This window comes from Echiichthys vipera (assembly GCF_963691815.1).
Source record: "Echiichthys vipera genome assembly, chromosome: 4".
NCBI classification, from domain to species: domain Eukaryota; kingdom Metazoa; phylum Chordata; class Actinopteri; order Perciformes; family Trachinidae; genus Echiichthys; species Echiichthys vipera.
In genome coordinates this window covers 25,169,443-25,189,680 of record NC_139829.1, presented here as the reverse complement: position 1 = coordinate 25,189,680, position 20,238 = coordinate 25,169,443, and the positions used below count along the sequence as shown (strand labels likewise).

General features: G+C 41.7%; 3 protein-coding genes across 3 annotated transcripts in view; 1 reads left to right on the top strand and 2 right to left on the bottom strand.

The window, feature by feature from the left end:
- The window catches only part of LOC310946001 (tetratricopeptide repeat protein 28-like), a gene marked incomplete at its 5' end in the record, with an annotated part of 172,383 nt that extends 171,194 nt beyond the window's left edge, over nt 1-1,189 (bottom strand). The window contains one exon of the mRNA XM_083912269.1: nt 1,160-1,189. Coding sequence (XP_083768395.1) covers nt 1,160-1,189 — 30 coding nt within the window. The remainder of the gene's footprint in view (nt 1-1,159) is intronic.
- A 6,264-nt stretch (nt 1,190-7,453) lies between these two features.
- LOC310945998 (L-serine dehydratase/L-threonine deaminase-like) lies at nt 7,454-9,548 on the top strand (the record flags this gene model as incomplete). Its single annotated transcript, XM_083912266.1, has 7 exons — nt 7,454-7,609; nt 7,742-7,781; nt 7,877-8,016; nt 8,205-8,296; nt 8,783-9,010; nt 9,141-9,265; nt 9,355-9,548. The coding sequence occupies 7 exons, from the start codon at nt 7,454-7,456 to the stop codon at nt 9,546-9,548; spliced, it is 975 nt and encodes a 324-aa protein (XP_083768392.1).
- A 2,367-nt stretch (nt 9,549-11,915) lies between these two features.
- The window catches only part of hectd4 (HECT domain E3 ubiquitin protein ligase 4), a 40,039-nt gene continuing 31,716 nt past the window's right edge, over nt 11,916-20,238 (bottom strand). Inside the window, exons 62-76 of the mRNA XM_083912262.1 lie at nt 20,029-20,236; nt 19,710-19,933; nt 19,363-19,508; nt 19,167-19,270; nt 18,212-18,335; nt 17,093-17,283; nt 16,746-16,892; nt 16,459-16,578; nt 16,209-16,364; nt 15,995-16,098; nt 15,584-15,805; nt 15,329-15,495; nt 15,003-15,198; nt 14,583-14,805; nt 11,916-14,053 (exon numbers count right to left, since the gene is read on the bottom strand). Coding sequence (XP_083768388.1) covers nt 13,917-14,053; nt 14,583-14,805; nt 15,003-15,198; nt 15,329-15,495; nt 15,584-15,805; nt 15,995-16,098; nt 16,209-16,364; nt 16,459-16,578; nt 16,746-16,892; nt 17,093-17,283; nt 18,212-18,335; nt 19,167-19,270; nt 19,363-19,508; nt 19,710-19,933; nt 20,029-20,236 — 2,469 coding nt within the window. The 3' untranslated portion in view covers nt 11,916-13,916. The remainder of the gene's footprint in view (nt 14,054-14,582; nt 14,806-15,002; nt 15,199-15,328; nt 15,496-15,583; nt 15,806-15,994; nt 16,099-16,208; nt 16,365-16,458; nt 16,579-16,745; nt 16,893-17,092; nt 17,284-18,211; nt 18,336-19,166; nt 19,271-19,362; nt 19,509-19,709; nt 19,934-20,028; nt 20,237-20,238) is intronic.

Below are 20,238 nucleotides of genomic sequence, written 5' to 3'. Positions count from 1 at the left end.
GCTTTCTTGCACCCTTTGACCTTCAGCTTGTCTATCTTTTCTTGTCCTTCTCTGCATGATTAAAACGTTAAATTGTATTTTCTATCACATGACAACATGGAAAGAATTGACTTCCTGCTTTACTTTGACGGGACTTTAAGGCATTCAGGGTTTTATACTGTACCTCTAATAGCCAATTCAACACCTATGGGTTGATAACAGGTCAATTGTGCTGCAGCAGGGGAGCTAAACCAATTGGATGTGTGTACAGACACTTTAAAACAAATGTGTACTGCTGGGTTTATTGCCGTGGGTCCTACAGAGGGGGCAACCCAACACTCAGAAATACACAAACGGGCTGAGGGAGTAATGTCCACACCACAACCGACAGCACTGTCTGCATGCTGACATTCAAAGGACGGCTCTTGGAGAACTGTCAGAAGAATCATCTATTATATATATCTACTGTAAGTGCTTCCAGGGCCTGAGGATCATGCAGGTTTTCCCTTCATAACCAACACTTCACCAGCTGATTTTAAAACAGAGAGAAGGGAACAGATTAGAGTGACTTTACAGAGGTGAGGTCCACTCTTAGTGCTGTCCCATCTGCTACTACAACATACTGGGGGCTGCCTTTGTGGGCAGCACTGGGCAGGAAGGGTGGAGAGGGAGCGATAATGAGAGCCTACACCAATACAGAGGACACACTAGCAACTTAATCACAAGGAGAGAGAGAGAGAGAGAGGGATCAGCTCAACTCTCCACAGGGAAAAATAGTCTGGAAGGCACCTTTTTTACAGTTGTGTTGAGGAATTGCGTGGATTTCACTCATGACAAGACACTCAAACTCACTGCCACTGTGCAAGTTGTATTTAATAAGGGATTACAGCAGTATTTAGCAGTCTGTGTAATCTTCTATTTACATTGAAATCACATTCCTGTCGGCTATTGTCTGCGTCAGGAGAGCCCACACATCCACTGGGCAGTACAGTACAGTACAGTATGCATGACTGGAAAATCGATATAGGTCTTTTACGAGGTCTTAGCAGGACTGGTCATTTGGTATTTCCCGTGCAGGTCGCGAGGTCCAAAAGTTTTATTCAAGGGGGCAAAAAAGTGCCGACTACAAACATGGCAGCTCGCGTGACAGCGTAGAAAGTGTCGCTTTGAATCTATTTACCTTTTCTTTGAGAGTCGCTTGCTTCTCCATCCTGTCTGACTGCTCGGGTTTGTGCGACGGGGTTATCGCTCTCATCCCATCACCCTCCTTCCTGACGCTTTTCTCGGCTCTTTGTGCATCAAGAGGGTGGTCAAAAGTGAGCCAAAAGGTCCACGTTGCGCCGTGGCCCGAGTGTCGATGAACTGCGAGGAAAATCCACGAAGAGCGAGCTGTGTGGCGTCCAGGAGAAACTTTTTCTCAAGGAAAGTGCGCCATGTTGTCAAATCTTTTCCTTTTTTTCCTTGTCTTTTTCCCCCTTGTTGCCATAGCGGAGCTGTGAGCGCTGCTGTGCGGAGGGGCTGTGTGGAGGTCTGTGGGAGCCCGAGCCAGGAGCAGAGAAGAACTGCCTCTGGTTATGCTGTGTTTGTCTTTTTTAGACGTGTTACATATCGTTTATAAAGTGGAGTTCAAGGCAACTGTTAGCAAACTTCCAGGTCGTGTGCGTTCATAGGGAATGTAAGGGCAGGGGTGAGGATGAAAGAGGGGCACCCGCTCATTAGGCCCCACCTGGGCTGAGTGATGCGTTCGAGTCATGTTGTTAATCCGTAATTATGAGCAGTCAGGTGAATTTCAGAATTATTTTTGAGTCTATCCAAATTATTGATAGTAAGAAAAGTATTTATACAGCAGATATAACGCAATATTTGTATTCAAAGAACTGTGATTAAATAGCCTGCCTTTCAATTTGATTTATTTGTATTTATATACTTTGTAGTCATTGATTTATTTTTTACATTCTTTTTTTTGGTGTGTATTTAAGTACACTTCGTTCTTAAATTGTCTTGTGTTATGTCATCATTAAGTAAAAACAATAGCGAACAATTAATAAATACTTGATTTATTCTGAAATACTGTTATTTTTTTACTGTTCAGAATTTGATAGAATATCCGCTGTTGCTTTACCACTGCTGTACTAGCATGTTTTTTTTTAAATAATCAAGGCAAATTAAAAAAACAACTTTATTTTGTGGAAACAACAGTGAGCAAAATTAGAGAACCGTAACCAATGTGTCAGAAGAGAAGATTTAAACAATGTTTTCTTAGGGCTATAGGATTCAGAAATGAATAGGAAGTGTAGAGGCCACAGCTTTGAATGACTGAATGATCACTAGTTTCTCACACTGCTCTGGTTTGATCTTGGTCCATTCTTCTTGCAGTTTCTACCACAGTTCGGTAACTGTTGTGGGTTTCTTAGACAATACTTTGTACTTACTTCCAGAGATTCTCTATGATTCTCTATATCTGGTCTCTGGGCTGGCAGTTTCATTGTTACAATATTCTTAGCTTCAAGGAACTGCTTAACCTGTTTTGCAGTGTGACGGGGGGATTGTCTTGAAAATTGCGGGCAGATTGGGAGACAATTGCAGTGAAGGTAATGCATGTTGCAGAAGGAGGTTCACATAAACATTTGCATTCACTCTGCCATGTAGCTGTACAAGAGGCCTGACCCCTCCTGTAGAAAACATCCCCCAAACCATGACACTTCCTCCTCAAAATTTAACTAACTTCTTCACACACTTTGGGTTCAGTCTTTCCCCAGTCCTACATCGAACATAATGTTTCCCATCAGACCCAAATCAATTGAATGTACTCTTATCACTGATGTGCACTCTGTGCCAGTTCTCCTCTGTCCACACAACATGCTCCTCAGCGAAGGCAAGTCTCGCCATTTTACTCTTTCTGCTGATGAGAAGTTTGGTCACTGCAGAGTGGGCTTTCAGTCAAGTTTTTCTTAAACGACGAGACACTGTGTGCAGAGACAGATCCTTGCCCTGTTCAGGCAACATGTCACATGGTGTTTGTGAGACTTTCTCTCTTAGGTTGTCTTTGCAGTCTGACATATCAGGGATTTCAGACAGCAACTTCCACATTTGTTCACTTCAAACACTGAGCTTGCTTACACCCCACAATGCTGGCTCCGAAGACTGAATTTTCAAAGTAACCTACATTTCCCTATTTGTAAGCTGGCAGCTAGCCAACTCACCACGTGCTATATTTCATCTGGTATTTATTTGATAAATGACTGGATTTATTTAACATATAATGAATTATGTCTGCTTATAATATGGTAAAATGTTTATTTCCATTTGCGTATGACATTATTTCCCATTAACTCCCATGGAAAGTTTCCATCTTCAATAGTCCGTAATTTTTCCACCATGCCAAAGTCAGAAGGTTGTAATTCCTCCACTAAGAGCCTCGGAGTCATAGTTAAAGTGTAACATAGGTTACTGTTGTTTCACATCCAAGTATGCAGAATAAAGCCAATCCTTGGGAGTACCAATGTATTGCTAGCTTTTACTCTTACAGACACTTAAAGAAAAAGTATTTCACTCACTGTGTAATTTGCAATACATGATGTTACTTTATATATTTCATCCGTAAGTGTAGTTTCATAAATATTTCAAGGCATATTTCATCATTTTGTTAGTAAACATCTCTTAACTTTAAATTCATCCTACTGCCATTGACTTGTTAGCTCATTTATTAGTTTTTTTTATGACAACAAGGTTTTCTTGAGCTTGGCTGCACGGTTAAGTACAATATCATGTTGTACACAATAAATTAAGAAAATGCCATGAAAAGTAGCAGTAGTATTTAATGTCACAGTGTTTCATATGTTTCAGTTTGGCTGAATGTTTTGGCGGGGTGTCATGGGAGGATAAAGGGTGGGGGGCCCTGATCTGTGTGCAGATATGTCATTCACACATGCTGAACTGTCTCTTATGTATAAAGAATACAACTTCCCCCAAAATATGACATTATGTATAAATGAATATCTATTTCTAGCCCTAAAGACTAAGGCTGCAATATGATCGTGCAGAAAAAAAAGCAAATATGTCAAATAAAAATCAGGAAATGAGGCAGACTGATGCAACTACAGTACAGTTTTTTCTTTTGTTTAGTTTTTTTGTATGTGCGGCTCTTTACCAGCAGATGGTGTAACAAACCTTTACAGAGTAGCCTTTGGCCTTAACCCCAGTAGTGATGTAATACGCTGCAAACTGAGAAAAAGTAACTCAAGTCTTATAATAAGCCTTTGTCACAACAGACATTTTGACATGTCAGAGCAGGCAGGGGAAGCACACGTGTGATTAATTGTGTTAAAGATGGGTTGCATTCATTTATGCCAGTGCAGTTTAATGTGCATCTCAATGTGTACACATTGTGAGGGGAATGCTGTGAACAATGAAAAGAAATCTTGCTTTTTTGCTTGACTGTTTTATTTAGTATGTATTATTTAGTGTTTGTCTTTAGCAAAGCATAATTGTCCTCACCCACAGAATAATTGAAATAAAACTAGAATTTTGAAAATGGGTGGCACAGGAAATGCTTTGGACTCCTGGTGTTAGGTTTAAAATTATCAATAAAAAAAAACAAGATTAATAACACGAAAGTAGGCTACAGCTTTTGAGTGTTGCCTTTTGATTTTTTTGCCTCCGTACCGGCCACATCCTTGGCAGGAGGCCTTATGTATTTGGGTCATCCGTTTATCCGTCCCATTTTTGTGAATGCGGTAACTCTCTGTCTTCAAATTTGGCACAAATGTCCATTTGGACTCAAGGATGATTATATTTGAAGGTCAAAGGTAAAAGCCACTGTGACCTCACAAAATGTGTTTTTGTCCATAACAAAAAAATCCTACACTTATTATGACATTTTACACATGTAAAAAAATTAAGAAGTGATGACATTTTATATCCAAAATAACAAGGGTCAACTTCTCTATGACATCATAATGTCCAAAAAGGCTTTCTGTCCATGATTCATCGCCATAACTCAAGAACAGAAGTGGAGAGAATTGGTTGGATACTGAATTAGCGACACTAATCTTGAAACTGTGGTGAATGCATAAACCCTCTGTGTTGGGTAGAATATATGTGTGAAGCATCCACTTTTTGCCAAAAAAAAATACACTTAATGTTGTTCATTATATTCCTTTATAGTCTTCACTACACATATTATGTAAGATTGAACAGTTTGGATGTAAACTGCAACTTTTACTGCTTAGTGAAGACATATTCCAGTGCAACATGTAACACTGGTTGCAAAGATAACTTGCAGATAAGATAACGCAAAACCAGGCTAGGGGAGCTAAGTGATGGGGCAAATGGCCACTGCTACTTTCGGAGCCCTTGCTTGGGCGGCACCCATCTTTGAACTCGGCCTTTATTTTGATCTCAACTACACACATGTAAAGTTTTGTCATTTTATCTTTCAAGGTTGCAATGCTATCGTGGTGAAATCTGTCCACAGACAGACAAATAAACACGTAGCAAAATACTTAAAACTGCCTCTGTAATTCTTGCTACAATAGGGCCAACAGGGCCACATTTTACTGTGCTGACACACGCGCACGCGCACACACACACACACACACACACACACACACACGCACAAGGTGAAAACAATACCAGCATTGCTGTCATGACTGGTAATAATGTAAGGGCATTCACCTTAAATGCCAAACTGAGACGTGCTTATGCATTTTATTTTAAGCCCCCCTATACATGTAATATAGTTAAATTAGATTGTGATCAGAATGTACAATTACATGGTTCCCTTTTAGTGGCAGAAAGGGACATTTAGCAGCCAATGTTTGCAATTCTTTCATCCCCCCATGAATGAGGGGGTAATGTCTCTCTTTCTGTCAGACTTCGGAAATCAGGGCAATTCATTTTTTCGAATTTTGAATTCTCAAGTAGTACTGACATTGTGTCACAAAGTTTTATCTCTTTTTATCTCTGCAGCTCCTTCGTCACAATGACAGCGAGGCCTGTCATCTGGGCAGCCTATCTTTGTCAGCTCTTCACTCTCAGTCGTTCTCTGAAACTCAGATTTGCTCTTTTGGTGTGACCATATTCAAGGACAGTGTTACAAAAGCGATATAAGGTTCAGGAAAAAAGAGCCAGTTATATCAATCTGCTTGAATTCAAAGTAGTTTATTTTGGTTTAGGGTAGACCCCCCCCCCCCCCCCCCCACACACACACACACACACACACACAAACACACTCACACCTGACATAATGAGCAGTCTCATTTGACAGTCTGACCTACATACAGTGGTGGTAGAAGAACTCAAGTGTAATTAATAGCCATAAGGGAGCTACGCATTATGCAGCCCAAAGGTATCTTAATATTACTGCATTATTATTGCTGATACATAAACATGTTTGCTGGATTTTAATGTATGTTATGGCTCATTTAAACGATTTAATTTACTGTCAGACAAACAGTTTATATCATTTTATAAAATATTAACCTTATCTTTGATGTCAAATCTTAATCTTTTATAGCTGTGAATGTTATTAGGTAAAAATATATATCCTAAAATATTTCCCTAGAGGTATAAAGTTGCAGGGAATAGAAATAAGCAACTCAAGTAAAGTACAGTACCTGTCATTTGTAGATTATTGCGTTTACTTAGCACTTAGTTGCATTCTGACAGACGGAGAAAGCTCATTTTAAAAGCATTTCATTCCGGTCACGATCAGACAGCAGCTCACCGGATCATTCAGGTTTGAACCGTCCACACGGAGCCCGCTTTTGGTAGTCGGGCATGAGGGCCAAAATAGTAGCGACTCTTTTGGTAATGCCCGCGGTGCGTGCAACTCCTTTAGAGGGGAGAGGGAACATGCAAGGGACAGCGTGTAAAAATGTCACGGGGGAGTCACAAAGGGAGGTGAGAAGAGGGTGAAATTATGTAATGTTATGGATTGTTATGGAAAACAAGTTGCTGCACACGTTCTGCCATAAAACAAAAATATAAACACACAAATATTCCCCCTTATTTACACAGCACACAGCGGGAAGCCATTTCTCTTCTCTCTCATTTAGTGCGTGGCCGCTCCAGATTGTTTGAAGGCCCAAGTTTACATCAGTCTAAGAATATGGGATGAAATTTATTGGGAGGACTTTCCTTCATCATCACTACTCACGGTCACTGGGAGGGGCAGGGGGGCAGGATGCCGAACGCTGATTGGTCCGAAGTGGGCCTCCTTTGCCGAGCCCACAGCACGAGTGGGTATATATCCCCGTATGATGCGAGTCAAGAGAATAAGGAAGTTTGGGATCAGTTATATCCAACACAGCTTGTTATCCTGCCACCCACCTGACACTGGTAAGATGATTTCTTTTAATTTTTGTTGGGGGGGGGGGGGGGGGGGGGATCTTTGAGAAATAAGAAAACTGAATTATTTGGACCTTGTCTCTTGAGAAACCCTCCCTCTGCTTGTCTGTCTTTCCACAGAGAGATGAAAACCCAGCAGCAACATCTTCATGTGGCCACTCCAGTGAGGCAGAGCCTTGCACTGACTAAAGTAGCTGGGACCTCTGTTTATCTCAAGCTGGACTCATCTCAGCCCACAGGATCCTTTAAGATCCGGGGCATCGGACACCTCTGCAAAACTGTGAGTAATCCTCTTCTGGTCAGCGGTGCTTAGATCATCATCCAACTGCACCATTTTAGTCCAGTTTAGGTGTGTCAGCTAACGTGTTTATACCCTTTTTTGACTGCAATGTTGCTTTTCCCCCCCTTGTAGTGGGCAGAGCGAGGATGTGAGCGGTTTGTCTGCTGCTCAGGTGAGCACTCAAGGAGGGAAATCGATAGGAAGACTTGTCTTGGTCTCTGTTGGTATATTTGCGTTTGTAATCCTTTGCACTTTTGCTCCAAACAGGAGGAAACGCTGGTATGGCAGCAGCCTATTCAGCCCGTCAGCTCGGGGTACCTGCAACCATAGTGGTTCCAAGTGTTACACCAAACCCAACAGTTGAGAGGCTGAAGGATGAGGGCGCCACTGTGGTTATCCACGGCAAGGTGAGTGAATTCCATGGGTTGTGTTTAGTGCAATGTTTTCATCCATCATATTATGTTTTTAAGCATAAACAGGAATACACGTAGACTAAGCAAAAGTGGATTCAGTTTTGTGCACCCAATTATTACATTTTGAACAGTCTGAGAATGCAAAATGATTCCTCGGATGACGTGTTTCTCGTCTCCTTCAGGCTCTAAACGAAAGCATTGAATACGGACAGCAGCTTGTGGCAAACAACCCCAGCTGGATCTTCATCTCTCCCTTCGATGATCCCCTCATCTGGTGAGAAGATCTCCGTCTGTCTGTCTGTTTGTGCTTCAGGGATTGTGACGGCATGTGAATCACTTTGTTCTGTGCAGAAATTCTTGCATTGTAATCTGTCTTTCGTGAGGAGATAAGAGAGGGAGATGTGATAAAACTGACTCTTCTCTCAAGGAAATGAAAATTGTTTAACATGTGCAAGTGACTGATAGTAATAGTGATAGTACTTGTCTTATCACGTCGTGTCATTCATGAAGCAGTTGCAGGGGCTGGATGAAGTGTTATGTCAGATACACAGTATCTTATCGCAACGCTAACGCACATCACAGACCATATATGACTGACATCACAGGGCTGCTTGTGATATCAGCAGCATTTTATAAGGCATTTGCATTCAAGGATTAGGAGGAGAGAAAAAAATCAGGCTGTTTCTTTCCACCTTTTACACTAAAATCAAGTAGGATTTCTAGGAAACTGACAGCATTGTGTTTCTGTTTACGTGTGCAGGGAAGGCCACACATCTCTGGTGAAAGAGCTGGAGCAAGACCTAAAGGAGAAGCCAGGGGCGATAGTGTTGTCAGTGGGAGGCGGAGGCCTGCTGAATGGAGTGGTGGAGGGACTGCGTCGTGTGGACTGGGCTGACGTGCCCATCGTAGCCATGGAAACCATGGGAGCACATAGCCTCAATGCAGCAATGAAGGCTGGGGTGCTTGTCACCTTACCTGAAATTACCAGGTAATATCAAATCATCGATATTGTACTCAAATAATAATGTTATCCCACATTTTTCTCAGACATTTCCTCTGTGGGTGTGTGTATGTGTGTGTTTGTGTTTCAAAGACTGACCTTTCTTTTTGCTCTGTAGTGTTGCAACCACACTTGGCCTGACTAGGGTGTCTGCACAGACCTTTAAACTGGTGAACGAGCACACGGTTTTCTCAGAAGTAGTCACAGACCAAGAGGCTGTAAAAGCTGTGGAACGCTTTGTAGGTGAGTACAACCTGCATCCTAACAGGTGTATACAACAGTTTTAAAAAGCTGAGACTGATCTCTCTCCTGTTATCACCTCTTTTCTGAAGATGATGAGAAGGTGCTGGTGGAGCCGGCCTGTGGTGCCGCCCTGGCAGCTGTGTACAGCAACATTATCAAAAGGCTGCAGGATGAAGGCAAGCTGGCACAGAGCCTTGGCCCGGTGGTCATTGTGGTGTGCGGCGGCAACAACATCAGCATGGAGCAGCTCAGGAGGCTGAAAAAACAGCTCGGTATTATCTAACACAGGGGGCTCCTCCTGACCTTCCCTCTCTTCTTCCATCAGCTGGTCTCAGTCCATAAACCCCATTATTCATGTGCTCCATAGACCGAATCATTCCGGACTGTGAGACTCTCCTGAGCACAAAGAGGGATTTTTTATATACCTTGTAAAATAATTGCGATGCTGTTCTAGTAGAGGTAGTTTTTTGACTGGAGAGACCTGGCACATTTAGGTTGTGTTTGTATTTGCCATGCTTGGATGTTTTTTGTATATTGAAATGTATTTAAAAATGAATAAATTATATTTCTGAATATTCTGCCTGAAGAATTATTTTTCCCTTCCTCACAACATTTTACCACTTCCTCACAACATAAGCTTTAACAAACAAGCCAAACCATATGTGAATGGACATCTGGTTTAAGAATGCTTCCTATTTTCCGTAGAGATTTCTATGTTTTTATACTAATAAGTGATAAGTAGGCCTGGCTGATATTAGCATAAATATATTGGATTGTGCATATGTTGAAAGAAATTGCAGTATGTCACCATTGCATAGTTTACCAACCAGAGAGCACTGACAAATTGATTTATAAAAACATTAGTAGCTCATCCTGGAAATCTTCATATATTGCTCTCTTTAAAACACAAATCCAAAGTACTTCAGTAAATAAAGATTTGTATGTCTACATGATGTATTTTCATTGGCTGTGCAAAGCCCTTTGATAGACTGAAACCTCTGGGTGTTTGAAAGTTGATGTGAAGTTATTATTGGGGCTACAGCTTCATTATCTCTCCGATACCATGAAACTATTCATTGTACAACAATTCATTAATAGCTCTGGTCTCAGTGGCTTACTTTCTAATTAAGTTCCTCCCTCCTCAGTGAGTGCTTTCTCAGGCACAATGCGTACAGAACTGCATTCTTGAGCAGCTGGGACCCCTTATTAAGGAATCAAAGGCGTAAATCATAAAGTTTGAAAAACAACTTTTAACAAAACAGAACATGAGCTTCGTCAACACAGACTAGAATTAGTTGTTTTCCCATACAGAGCAGTGTATGCACGTCAAGCGGCCTCAAAGTGACAAAGGGTCAGTCGCATGTTGCATGACCACAGCGGACGTCTCCGCGCCTTTTGAATACCCTGAACTTCTCAGCGTTTAATTGGCTGGATTGTTAGGGATGTGGCACTTCTCCAAGCTACTCATTGGTCCAAAGATCATTAAAATGGGTAGGAGGGTGTCACTTATGTCACAAAGAGGGGGGGGACAGCTGTTTGTGAGGGACGGCTCCTTTGAATACAACCAGCCAACATGCTGGAGACATTCCTCAAGTTCCTCCTGGGGTTACCTCGAGGAGCTGGTATTAAAAGTTTGAATTTTTTCTTTAAAATGTGAGGAAAGTTGAACATATAGTATTTTTTGTCGTTAAATTATTCCCTGACACACCATTCGTACTCCACATATAGCTCAGCTTGGGCGAGCTATATAGGTCTTATCGACTTTGCAGTGCAACATTGAAATATCTGATCAATTAATACAATTCAATTAGATTTTTGCCGATGAAACAGTGCTTCTATCATTGTGGATGGTTCTCCTTTGAATATAGCGTATAATGGAGCTGAAGGGACAGCGCGAGTCTGACGAGCATGACTGGAGATCCAGCTAGAACTGGCCTGGCCCAGTCCTGCTGAGAAAAAAGGTGTCTGGTTTACAGGCAGTGGCAGTGACATAACCAGAGTTGGTCGCAGGGCCTTACATAAAAGGCATGTTCTAAAGGAGACAAACATGTTTCACAGGCCTCATTAATCATGGCCTACACTCATTGTATACTCACACATGTAACAGGCATGTCCGCTACACCACGTCAACACTGTTCAGTCAAGTATTTGCAATGGAAAACATCCATTTGCTAAACATGTTTTTCCTAACCACACTGAATGTTTATGAGGAATATCTTAAAGGTCCCATATTGTAAAAAGTGAGATTTTGATATAAAGCAGGTCAAGGTAATATGCTGTATACTGCGAAAGTATCAAAACAATCCACAAATGCACACAGCCCGTATTCAGAAACTGTGTCTTTAAACGAGCAGTCAGGACTTCTGTACGGTTGTGATGTCACAACTGTATTTATGAAGTGTCACTGGTGCACCAGTCAGAGCCGACAAAGCGCTTCAGACAGGGAGTGAATACAGGTATATTCACCCAGTAAGACAAATATTTTTTGAACATTAGAACATGTTCTAATAGAAACCCAAAACACAAGAATGAACCTGAAAACAGCATAATATAGGACCTTTAAAGGAAAAAAACTAAAATAATAAAATAAAAATGTAGTGGGTCAATATGTAAAATACATAAGGCAAGACTGACATTTGTACATGAAGACATTTCTTTATTGTGACACAGAAATCTCAAATGCCATCTGATTCTTTACATCTGTATAATCCATTTTAGATATGTTAAGTTTCTGATGTGCAGAGGTAAGACAGTAAAAGTTAAGTTAATGCAATCATAAATAATTGTAATAAATATCAAGTAAATGTACAGCACACGTTTTATCGCAACACCTCTTTGTATGGATATGTCCTTTTTAAAACCTTATATCTACCGCCCCGGAGGAGGAGGAAGTAGAGGAGAGAGCGCCCCTGTTAGCAGCGGTATATCACCCTTCAAAAGAACTGAGCCCAAACCAAAAACTTGCAAGCAATTCAACAATCCAAAATGCATCAAATGTCAATTCTGTGGTGTTTTTTCAGTTCTATCCAAGTAAAATGGCGATTTTTTACTCACACAAGAAAACATGTTTCACCATGAGTAGAAGAAGTTGAATCCATCTGAGTACAAGACAAAGGTGATAAGATTACTGGTATTTCCAAAATTCATAAAAAATAACACCACAACAAACCGGATATCCAACAGACATCGCCTAGTTTGCTCATTTTTAGAATCTTTTCTTGGAAGAGTAGTGCAAACCCAAAAAAAAAAAAAAAAAATATATAAGGTGAAGTGAATTAGCAATTAATAAAAACTGCCATCACACATAACTTCAGTCTATTTACAATTTTTTTTTTCTCCGATTACATTTTTACACAGCTAAACATTTGGTTATGGGTAAAATGAACAACAAAAAACAGCTGTTCTTCTTTCAATAAAGAAAAACTATGAAAAGGCAGAACTCAAGATAATTCGCCGCCCCTCCCCCAGTGTATGTGTGTAGATTGTGTATGTCGGGGAGCGAGGGGTTGGTTGTTGCACATTCAGTAGCAGTAGCACACAAACAATGTAGGAGAGCAGCTCATGAGAACATCGTCTCCAGCACAGGTTTCACAAACCTGAAATGCAAGCACATCAGAACCAGCAGGCCCCTCCTTTCGTCCAATCTACCTGACCTAACATGCCGCCAAAGCTACTCGAAAAAAAAATCAAAGAGCAATTTCATAAACTGATAGATTAATATGACTTTTTACATGACTTAAATATCCTCTCTTCAGAGACTTGGATAAGATGTATTCAGTTTATATAGGCATAAGTTAGTTTTTCCATTAGCAGTTCATATTTTTTTCAAAACAGGCAGTAAACTACATAATATCCTGTACAGCACTTGTTCACATCTTCTGCCTGCACATAGCTGACGTGGTCAAAAAAAAAGGCAGCATTACACATTACTGCTTTTTTTCCTGGTAGTAGTCATACCTCCATCTCAAACATCAGATAATTCCATGGAAACTATGTTTTTTTCTTCTCTTCACACACAACCAGCATCACCCTCTGGAGAGAGGCTCCTACAACAAAGGCATGTTTCCGAACATCACCCCCACAGAGGGGAGACAGAGGGAGGCAGCTAGGTTAAGCTTTGGGACAGTAACAGTTTGTTTCTTTCACAGCCAAAGTTCTGCAACTCTTTTGCAGAGACCACGCCTTCAAAATGTTACCGCAAAAAAGTGTTCAGCAATCATGAATTACTGAAGAACTTGACTGAACCTCGTTACACCTCTCTGTTAAAGGTAGGGGGTAAGGAAAAAAGGCTAACAAAAAACTGTGTCACAGTTGTTTCACTTCAATGCCATCCACAAACTCAGTGCAACCAGAACAGACACTTGTTAACAGTGTAAGATTACCTTCCCTGAATTCTTCACAAGAATATGCGTCAAACACAATCGTGAAATGTAGTATTTGTTGTCAAGTGTGATAAAAAACAAAACAAAAGCAGGGATAAACATGCAAAAGCCTTAATAGCCACCCGAAATAAAATGAAACGTGTGGTTTTGGTGGAGCAGCAGAGCATAAAAAGAACTGTGGTCTGTCTCAGGGGAAGGTCTAGGAGTGTGAGTGTGCGAGGGGAGGGGCAGGTATATATGCTTGGGAACTTGGGGGTTGTCAAGTCTTCTTAGCCGCTGAGAGGGTCCTCGCGGTAGTGGATGGCATATCGCAGTTTCTCCAGCATCACATCTAAAGAGGTGTACTGGGGCAGTTTCACCATGAACATGCAGGTCTCCACGCGAATGTAGCGCAAATCTGGCTGACCTGGAGAGAAGAAAAACAGGAAGGTGCATTACAACGAAATCGCCTACTACTACTCTTGCACACTGAGTCATTTTATGTACATTTACCACTGGAGTTGTACATGAAACGGCAAGAGGCCAATGAGTTGCTGTGTAGTGATAATTAACTTGTCTAGGTAGTAAAATAGACTGTCCTATCTTATCTGTAGTAAACCCTAGTAGACAGTTTGTTTTAGCCTCTTATTTTTGTGACTCTGAAAACAAGTACAGCTCCCAGTTCTGTCAAAGATGTGAAATTCACTAATCAGAAACAGTGCTTCTTCCTACATGGTACTGCATCATATACCCATAAATGTTTATATAAACAAATCTATCAATTTACAAACATATGCAAACGATGTTCAAAGTCTGTCCACGGTTTCATGACAGGACGAGCTGCTTTGATAATCAGTATCAGTTGTTTCTTCACTAACAGCGTTCAGAAGAACATTGCGCAGATAGCAGCCCTTTGCTTCCAATCACGGCCGGGTTGAAACCTTGCTAGACATTACCTGCAGCTCCATCAGGAGGGGCGATCTTCATGGGGTAGGGGGGGACGTGGGCAGTGTCGGGCCCCCCATCCTTGCAGGGGCAGGTGAACGGTATTCGCTCCTGGTTGCAGGCAAACTTAATGAACTTGCAGAGCTCCTCTTGAGTGAACATCTCCAGGGCGGTCCAGAAGAACTCGATGTGCTGGTCGGTCTCCATTAGACCCACCTGATACATTGTGTGAGCCTAAAGAAGTGGAGAACAGAGCACACTTTGATTAGATGTGATTAACACTAACATGTAAGAAAACAAGGCATTTATAAAGTAAAGAAAATTTGGTGATTGGCCTACCTCAATGTTGCATAATAAGGGGGATGGGAAATGTTTGTGATGTAGTATAAAAAGATTTTCACACGCGACTTTCACACAAATATATGCATTACCTTAAGGAACTCCAGGTTGATGTAAGGCAGGCCGCAGGTGCGCAGCTCCATCTCTAGAGGGCTGAGCACGGTAAGCAGCTGCAGGGGAATGATGGAGGCGAGCCCTGCACGCACCGCCGTCATACACTCCACATTCTGCAGCTCCTTCAGACGAAGGCTCCGCACCGCCCGTGCATACATGTCCTTATTCTCCCAGCTTAACACACACACAAGCAAGCACACAGTAAATAAAGATTAGCTGGGTATTATTGATAACTGCAGTTCTGAAATAACTGATGACAAGAAAAGCCACACTGTTTGAAGACATTTGAGCAAGTTTCCTGTACCTGACAGTGAGGCTGCGACCTCCTTGACAAAGCTCCACCTCCTCACCTGTCATAGTGACATAGGTGAAGGTGCAACAGGGCCGGCTGGGGGAGTCAGGGCTTTCTCCTGAATGGTGCTGGGAGGAGATCTCAGCGCACAGAGCCTCTAGCTCCGTCTCATCACTCACCTGCAGGGTCAGAGAACAGAAACGTTAAGGTCACTAGATCCACGGTATTATCAGGGTAAGATGTGAGGTACCACTACTTGTCCCCTACATTTTCAAACTTCTTGATGTAGTTGTAGGTGAGCACATCAGCTTCCTGCATATCCTGCTCTGGGTCAAGGGACTCGCCCACCAGACCCTTCCAAAAGGAGCCCAGTAGGTCCAAAGGAAGTGGCACATCTGCACGAATGGCTATGCCGAGAAGCTGACCAAAGAAGTGTAACAACTGTTCCTCTGCATAGCTGATAGGGCATGGCGTCAGGATGTACTTCCCCTGAGGACAGCAAAGAAACAACATGATATGATTCTGTATTCTCGGGATAGTAATAAACAAAATAAAACATTGAGATTGCAGCCAGTGTCGGGCTGACATAGAGTATGTGCCTTGTTTGGAGGAACAAAAGTGTCCAAAACATAACCATCAAAAAATACAGAAAACATACCAGATTATGTAAGACCATACCTTGTTGCGGTTGGCTGCAGCGCTGGGGCAGGGGAGCAGCAGGGAAAGAGCAGAACTCTGTAGCTCCTTACACACCTGCCATAGGAAATGTCTGAAGGAGCCACCTGGAGAGATAGATGCATCAAAGCTACAGTTAGGTCTGAAAAAATAAATCTTGACTGCAGTAAAAGACTGCCAGAAAGTCTAGAAAAAGATGTGAAGGAGAAATTCTAACTTGTGCCATGAACTTCCTCTCCAGTGAAGCGGATGTTAAAGGCATAGGTTGGGTCTCCTCCGCTGGCCAGTTTCACACAGAGCTGGGACGATGGCACGCAAGATAGCTGGCGTGCTGCCTGGCAGAAATATGTGTTCTCTGATGTTCTGATCTCACCTGAGGGACAAATGCCAGAGACGCAAAAAGAATGTGTGCAAAGATCCAGTGATACAAAATGGGAAACAGGCGAACAAGTGAAAGGAGGGCATACCTCCGACAATCTCTAGAGGGTCTAGTGTAATCTCTGGGGCAGCGTGGTCGGCTGTCCGCTGTACTGTGGCGTTCAGTACTCTGTTCATCACAGTGACCTTAGTGTCGTAGAAGTTTAGACCTGTAACAGGTGGAGACAGCAGGTGATATGTGATCATGATAAGTTCTAATACAACTTGGTTTTAACACGGCAGGTGTCCTACATACATAAAAGAAAAAATCGATACAGTCGCACCAACGTCTTCTTATATTTCATTATGTCCCCTTGACATGCTGGATCCTGCTCACCTTTGGCCTCACATAACAGCGCTGCAATGCTGTTCTGATAGGTGTGCGTCTGTCTCAGCTCCACTAGTGGCAGGAAGAAACCCTCTAGGGTGTTGTTGAGCGACTGCAGCAGGGCGAAGCGCAAGCGCAGGCTCTCCGCGGGCACATCTGGAAACAGTTAAATATACTAGATAACAACACAACAAAGCAAGCGTGCCCTACAGTATGTAACACGTATGCATGTAACACTATAGATGACAGTGTGTGCAACAATATTACTGTAGGAGGAGGAGAAATTGAACAAGAGCATTGACCTATTTGACCCCTAGTCTACTACGCGGACAACAACAAACGAATGGTTGACTTACTGAGCAGGCAGGCCACACGAGGATCAGCAGTATCACCAGGGTCCAGGTAGACTTCATGGGGGTGTAGTCTGGCTGGTGTGATGGCCAGGTGACGGCAGAGCCTGTTGATGTATTGGACCAAAGCCACGTCCATTTCCAAGCTCCACTTCCTACAGGCCTTCTGGGCGTGACGAGTGTCTATGCAGGTGCACCTGGTACAGAGGACAGCTTCTGTTTAAATAATGACCTCTGACAATGTTTAGTCACTTATATTACTACGAACAGTCAGCAATTCATCAAAGATGAACAGGTTTTTGGATGCGAGCTACACTGAAATATTATCACTTTTAAATATTACATCTATATCATCTAGTATGCAAGACGATTGGACTGGCGTAACATATTTTAAACACTGGGCACGGGGTACATTGTGCAACTATATTTTATGAAAATACACATAAATATCAGATTGTGTGTCAGCAGACACTCAGCATTAAGAGGCTTGGATTGGGAGAAAAAACATGTTCATACCATTAGAAGACAAGATAAACTGTTAACTGTTGAAGCCTGCTACTATAGTAGGGCTGTACGGTATGGTCTAAAATTTATATTACGGTATAATTATGATAATAATAATAATATTATAATCATATACGGTATATTCATTTAGCCTAAAATACAGTCTATGAGAAGCACAAGAAGGACAGAGCAGCGGGAGCACGGAACAAAGCTGGGGCTGTGTCCCTACAGGAAGTGCGTGGAGCCCTTTGTGGGCCGGATCCGCACACATTGTGTGGTTCCTTCAGAGTCAAAATCCACACTGTAGAGGAAACTCCTACTGTCCTACTGTCTATACTGTAGACCCCTATGTTATAGGATCAAACTATTCCATTAGCATACTTTGAAATGAGGTCTGATGTAACAGTAATCAGAGAAATAGTCCTGAAATTAGTAATAGATTAGTGGGCCGCTTTCTTTTCATCAATTACAGAAATTTAAAATTGCATTCTATGCTTGGGAAATCTGATTTGTCATAACACAGCAACAGGATGGGTTTCCAGACAAACCATGTATGTGATAGTATTTGAGGTACAGCGGACCGGGTGCTGGTTATTGGGGTAAGAGATTCCCCAGTCTCACCTTTCAAAGTGGAGGTCGTAACCACAGGCCAAAATCGCCCTCCAGACGCTACGGATGTCCTGCTTGGCACGGTCAACAGCAAATTTATGGAAGCCTTCCAGTGTCAAGTACTTCTCCTCTGGGACTAAAGAAGTCAAAGAATGTATGTGAGGTGTTGGTTTCAAAACATACTTTTAGTCTTTAGTCTTTATAATTTTGTCTGAGATCAGTAAAAACATACCAAGATACATTTAATTTGCATTTATATAAAACAAAGACAAAAGCAGAAAATCTTTACCGTCACTGTAATTGACTAATTGTTTCATTATGACACCAAAATAAAGGAAGGGAGAGTAGACTAAAGTCAGTTCTGCACGCATCAAATGGTATAATTATGGAAGTGAATCTGTGCCATCGGATTTTGAAATTAGTAAGCCATTGAATTTCTAGCACTGAATATTTATGCATTGACAATATGCACCTTAATGTTACGACGCTGAATTCACCTCTCTTTCAATGTTCATAAATTCATGGTTAAAGAATTCAACATTAAAATATTCAAGGCTAAAAATTCAACGTTTCAATATATTTCAATATTGAAATGTGTACAGTGTATTTTGCATCAGAAATTTGTATAGTGACATGTAGGATTTTTTATTATTGAATTTTTCAGCCCTGAATTTTTTAACCTTGAATTTTTTAAACATTGAAAATAGAGTTAAATTCAGAGTCAAAACATTTGGATTCACATTTCCAATGCGTAAATATTCAGCGCTAGAAATTCAATGGCTTCTTAATTTAAAAAAATCGGATGGCACAGATTTACTTCCATTTATAATTCTTAAGCAAACTGATTTAACCTCCTTTAGAAATATTCTGCAAACGCTAACACTACTATAACCCCACTGTCTATAACGTCCGTCAACTAATGTATTCAGTGATGTGTGTAGTCACAGTGTGTGTCATTTTTGACAACCTTCAGTTTTCTTCGCAGGAGATTTTTCCACATCTTTCTCATCAGGTCGGCATTTCTCAGGAGATTTTGGCTTCAGGACCGTCTTCTTCTCACTCAGAGCAGTTCTGGCAGAGGCAAGAGACCAGCATATTAAATTGAATTACCACGAGACAAAGTCCAACGCACCATAACCTATGCTTGAAAACAAATTACTCACCTGACACTGTTAAGCACAGACCTTTCCTTGGTGGGAGGTTTGGTGATGGGCCTCTTGGTGCTCACTACCTTGCCTTGGTGTTGTTCTTTTCCTGCTTTGCTATATTTGTTCTTATTGGGCTTGGGAGTGCCATACTTTCTTAGAATCTGATACAAACAAATCATTTTGACACATGTGAATATACATATTGAGTGTTAACTATTTACTTGTGGTGGTTGACCTCAGAGGGAGGCATGGGAGGGTTTTAACATTTAACACTTGCAAAAGAGGATTATCGGACGTTTCAACAAAACAGTTTCTTTTTTTTTTTTTTAAACAAAAACTTTTGCTGCCATTGTGTTATATACCTGAGTAAGCTGGTCTTCAAGTACTTTCTTTGGAGGCCTAACATTGGTGAAGAAAGTATGCAGTAGGTTGCCAGGAGTCTGTGCGTTGATCTGCTCCTTGCTGAGGTAAATGTCAGACACTTTGACTGGCTTGGCCGGTGTGAGGCTGAGCATCTGTTCTGAATGCACACAGCTCTTAAAAATATCTGTGAGGACATCTCGTGCCCCAGGTACAAGCTTGTCACCTTGAAACATGGAGATAAAACATTTAAGATTTGGCAGATACTTGCAGAACCAAGTTCATTGCGTAAAAGCAGAAAATATGTATACAACCACCAACCTCTAACTGACTTGTCCAGGAAGTAGTCTTCAAGGGCGGAGCTTCCCTGTGTGTCAAACAGGCTTTGGTTAACACTGGAGGCTGTGAGGATCTCCTCATTGGTCAACTCCATTAGTTCCTCTTCACCTTCCAGACTGGACAAGCCAATCAGGTCACTGCTGTTGAAAAGACTGGCACGGATTTTTTCAACTTTGGCCCGAGAACGAACCT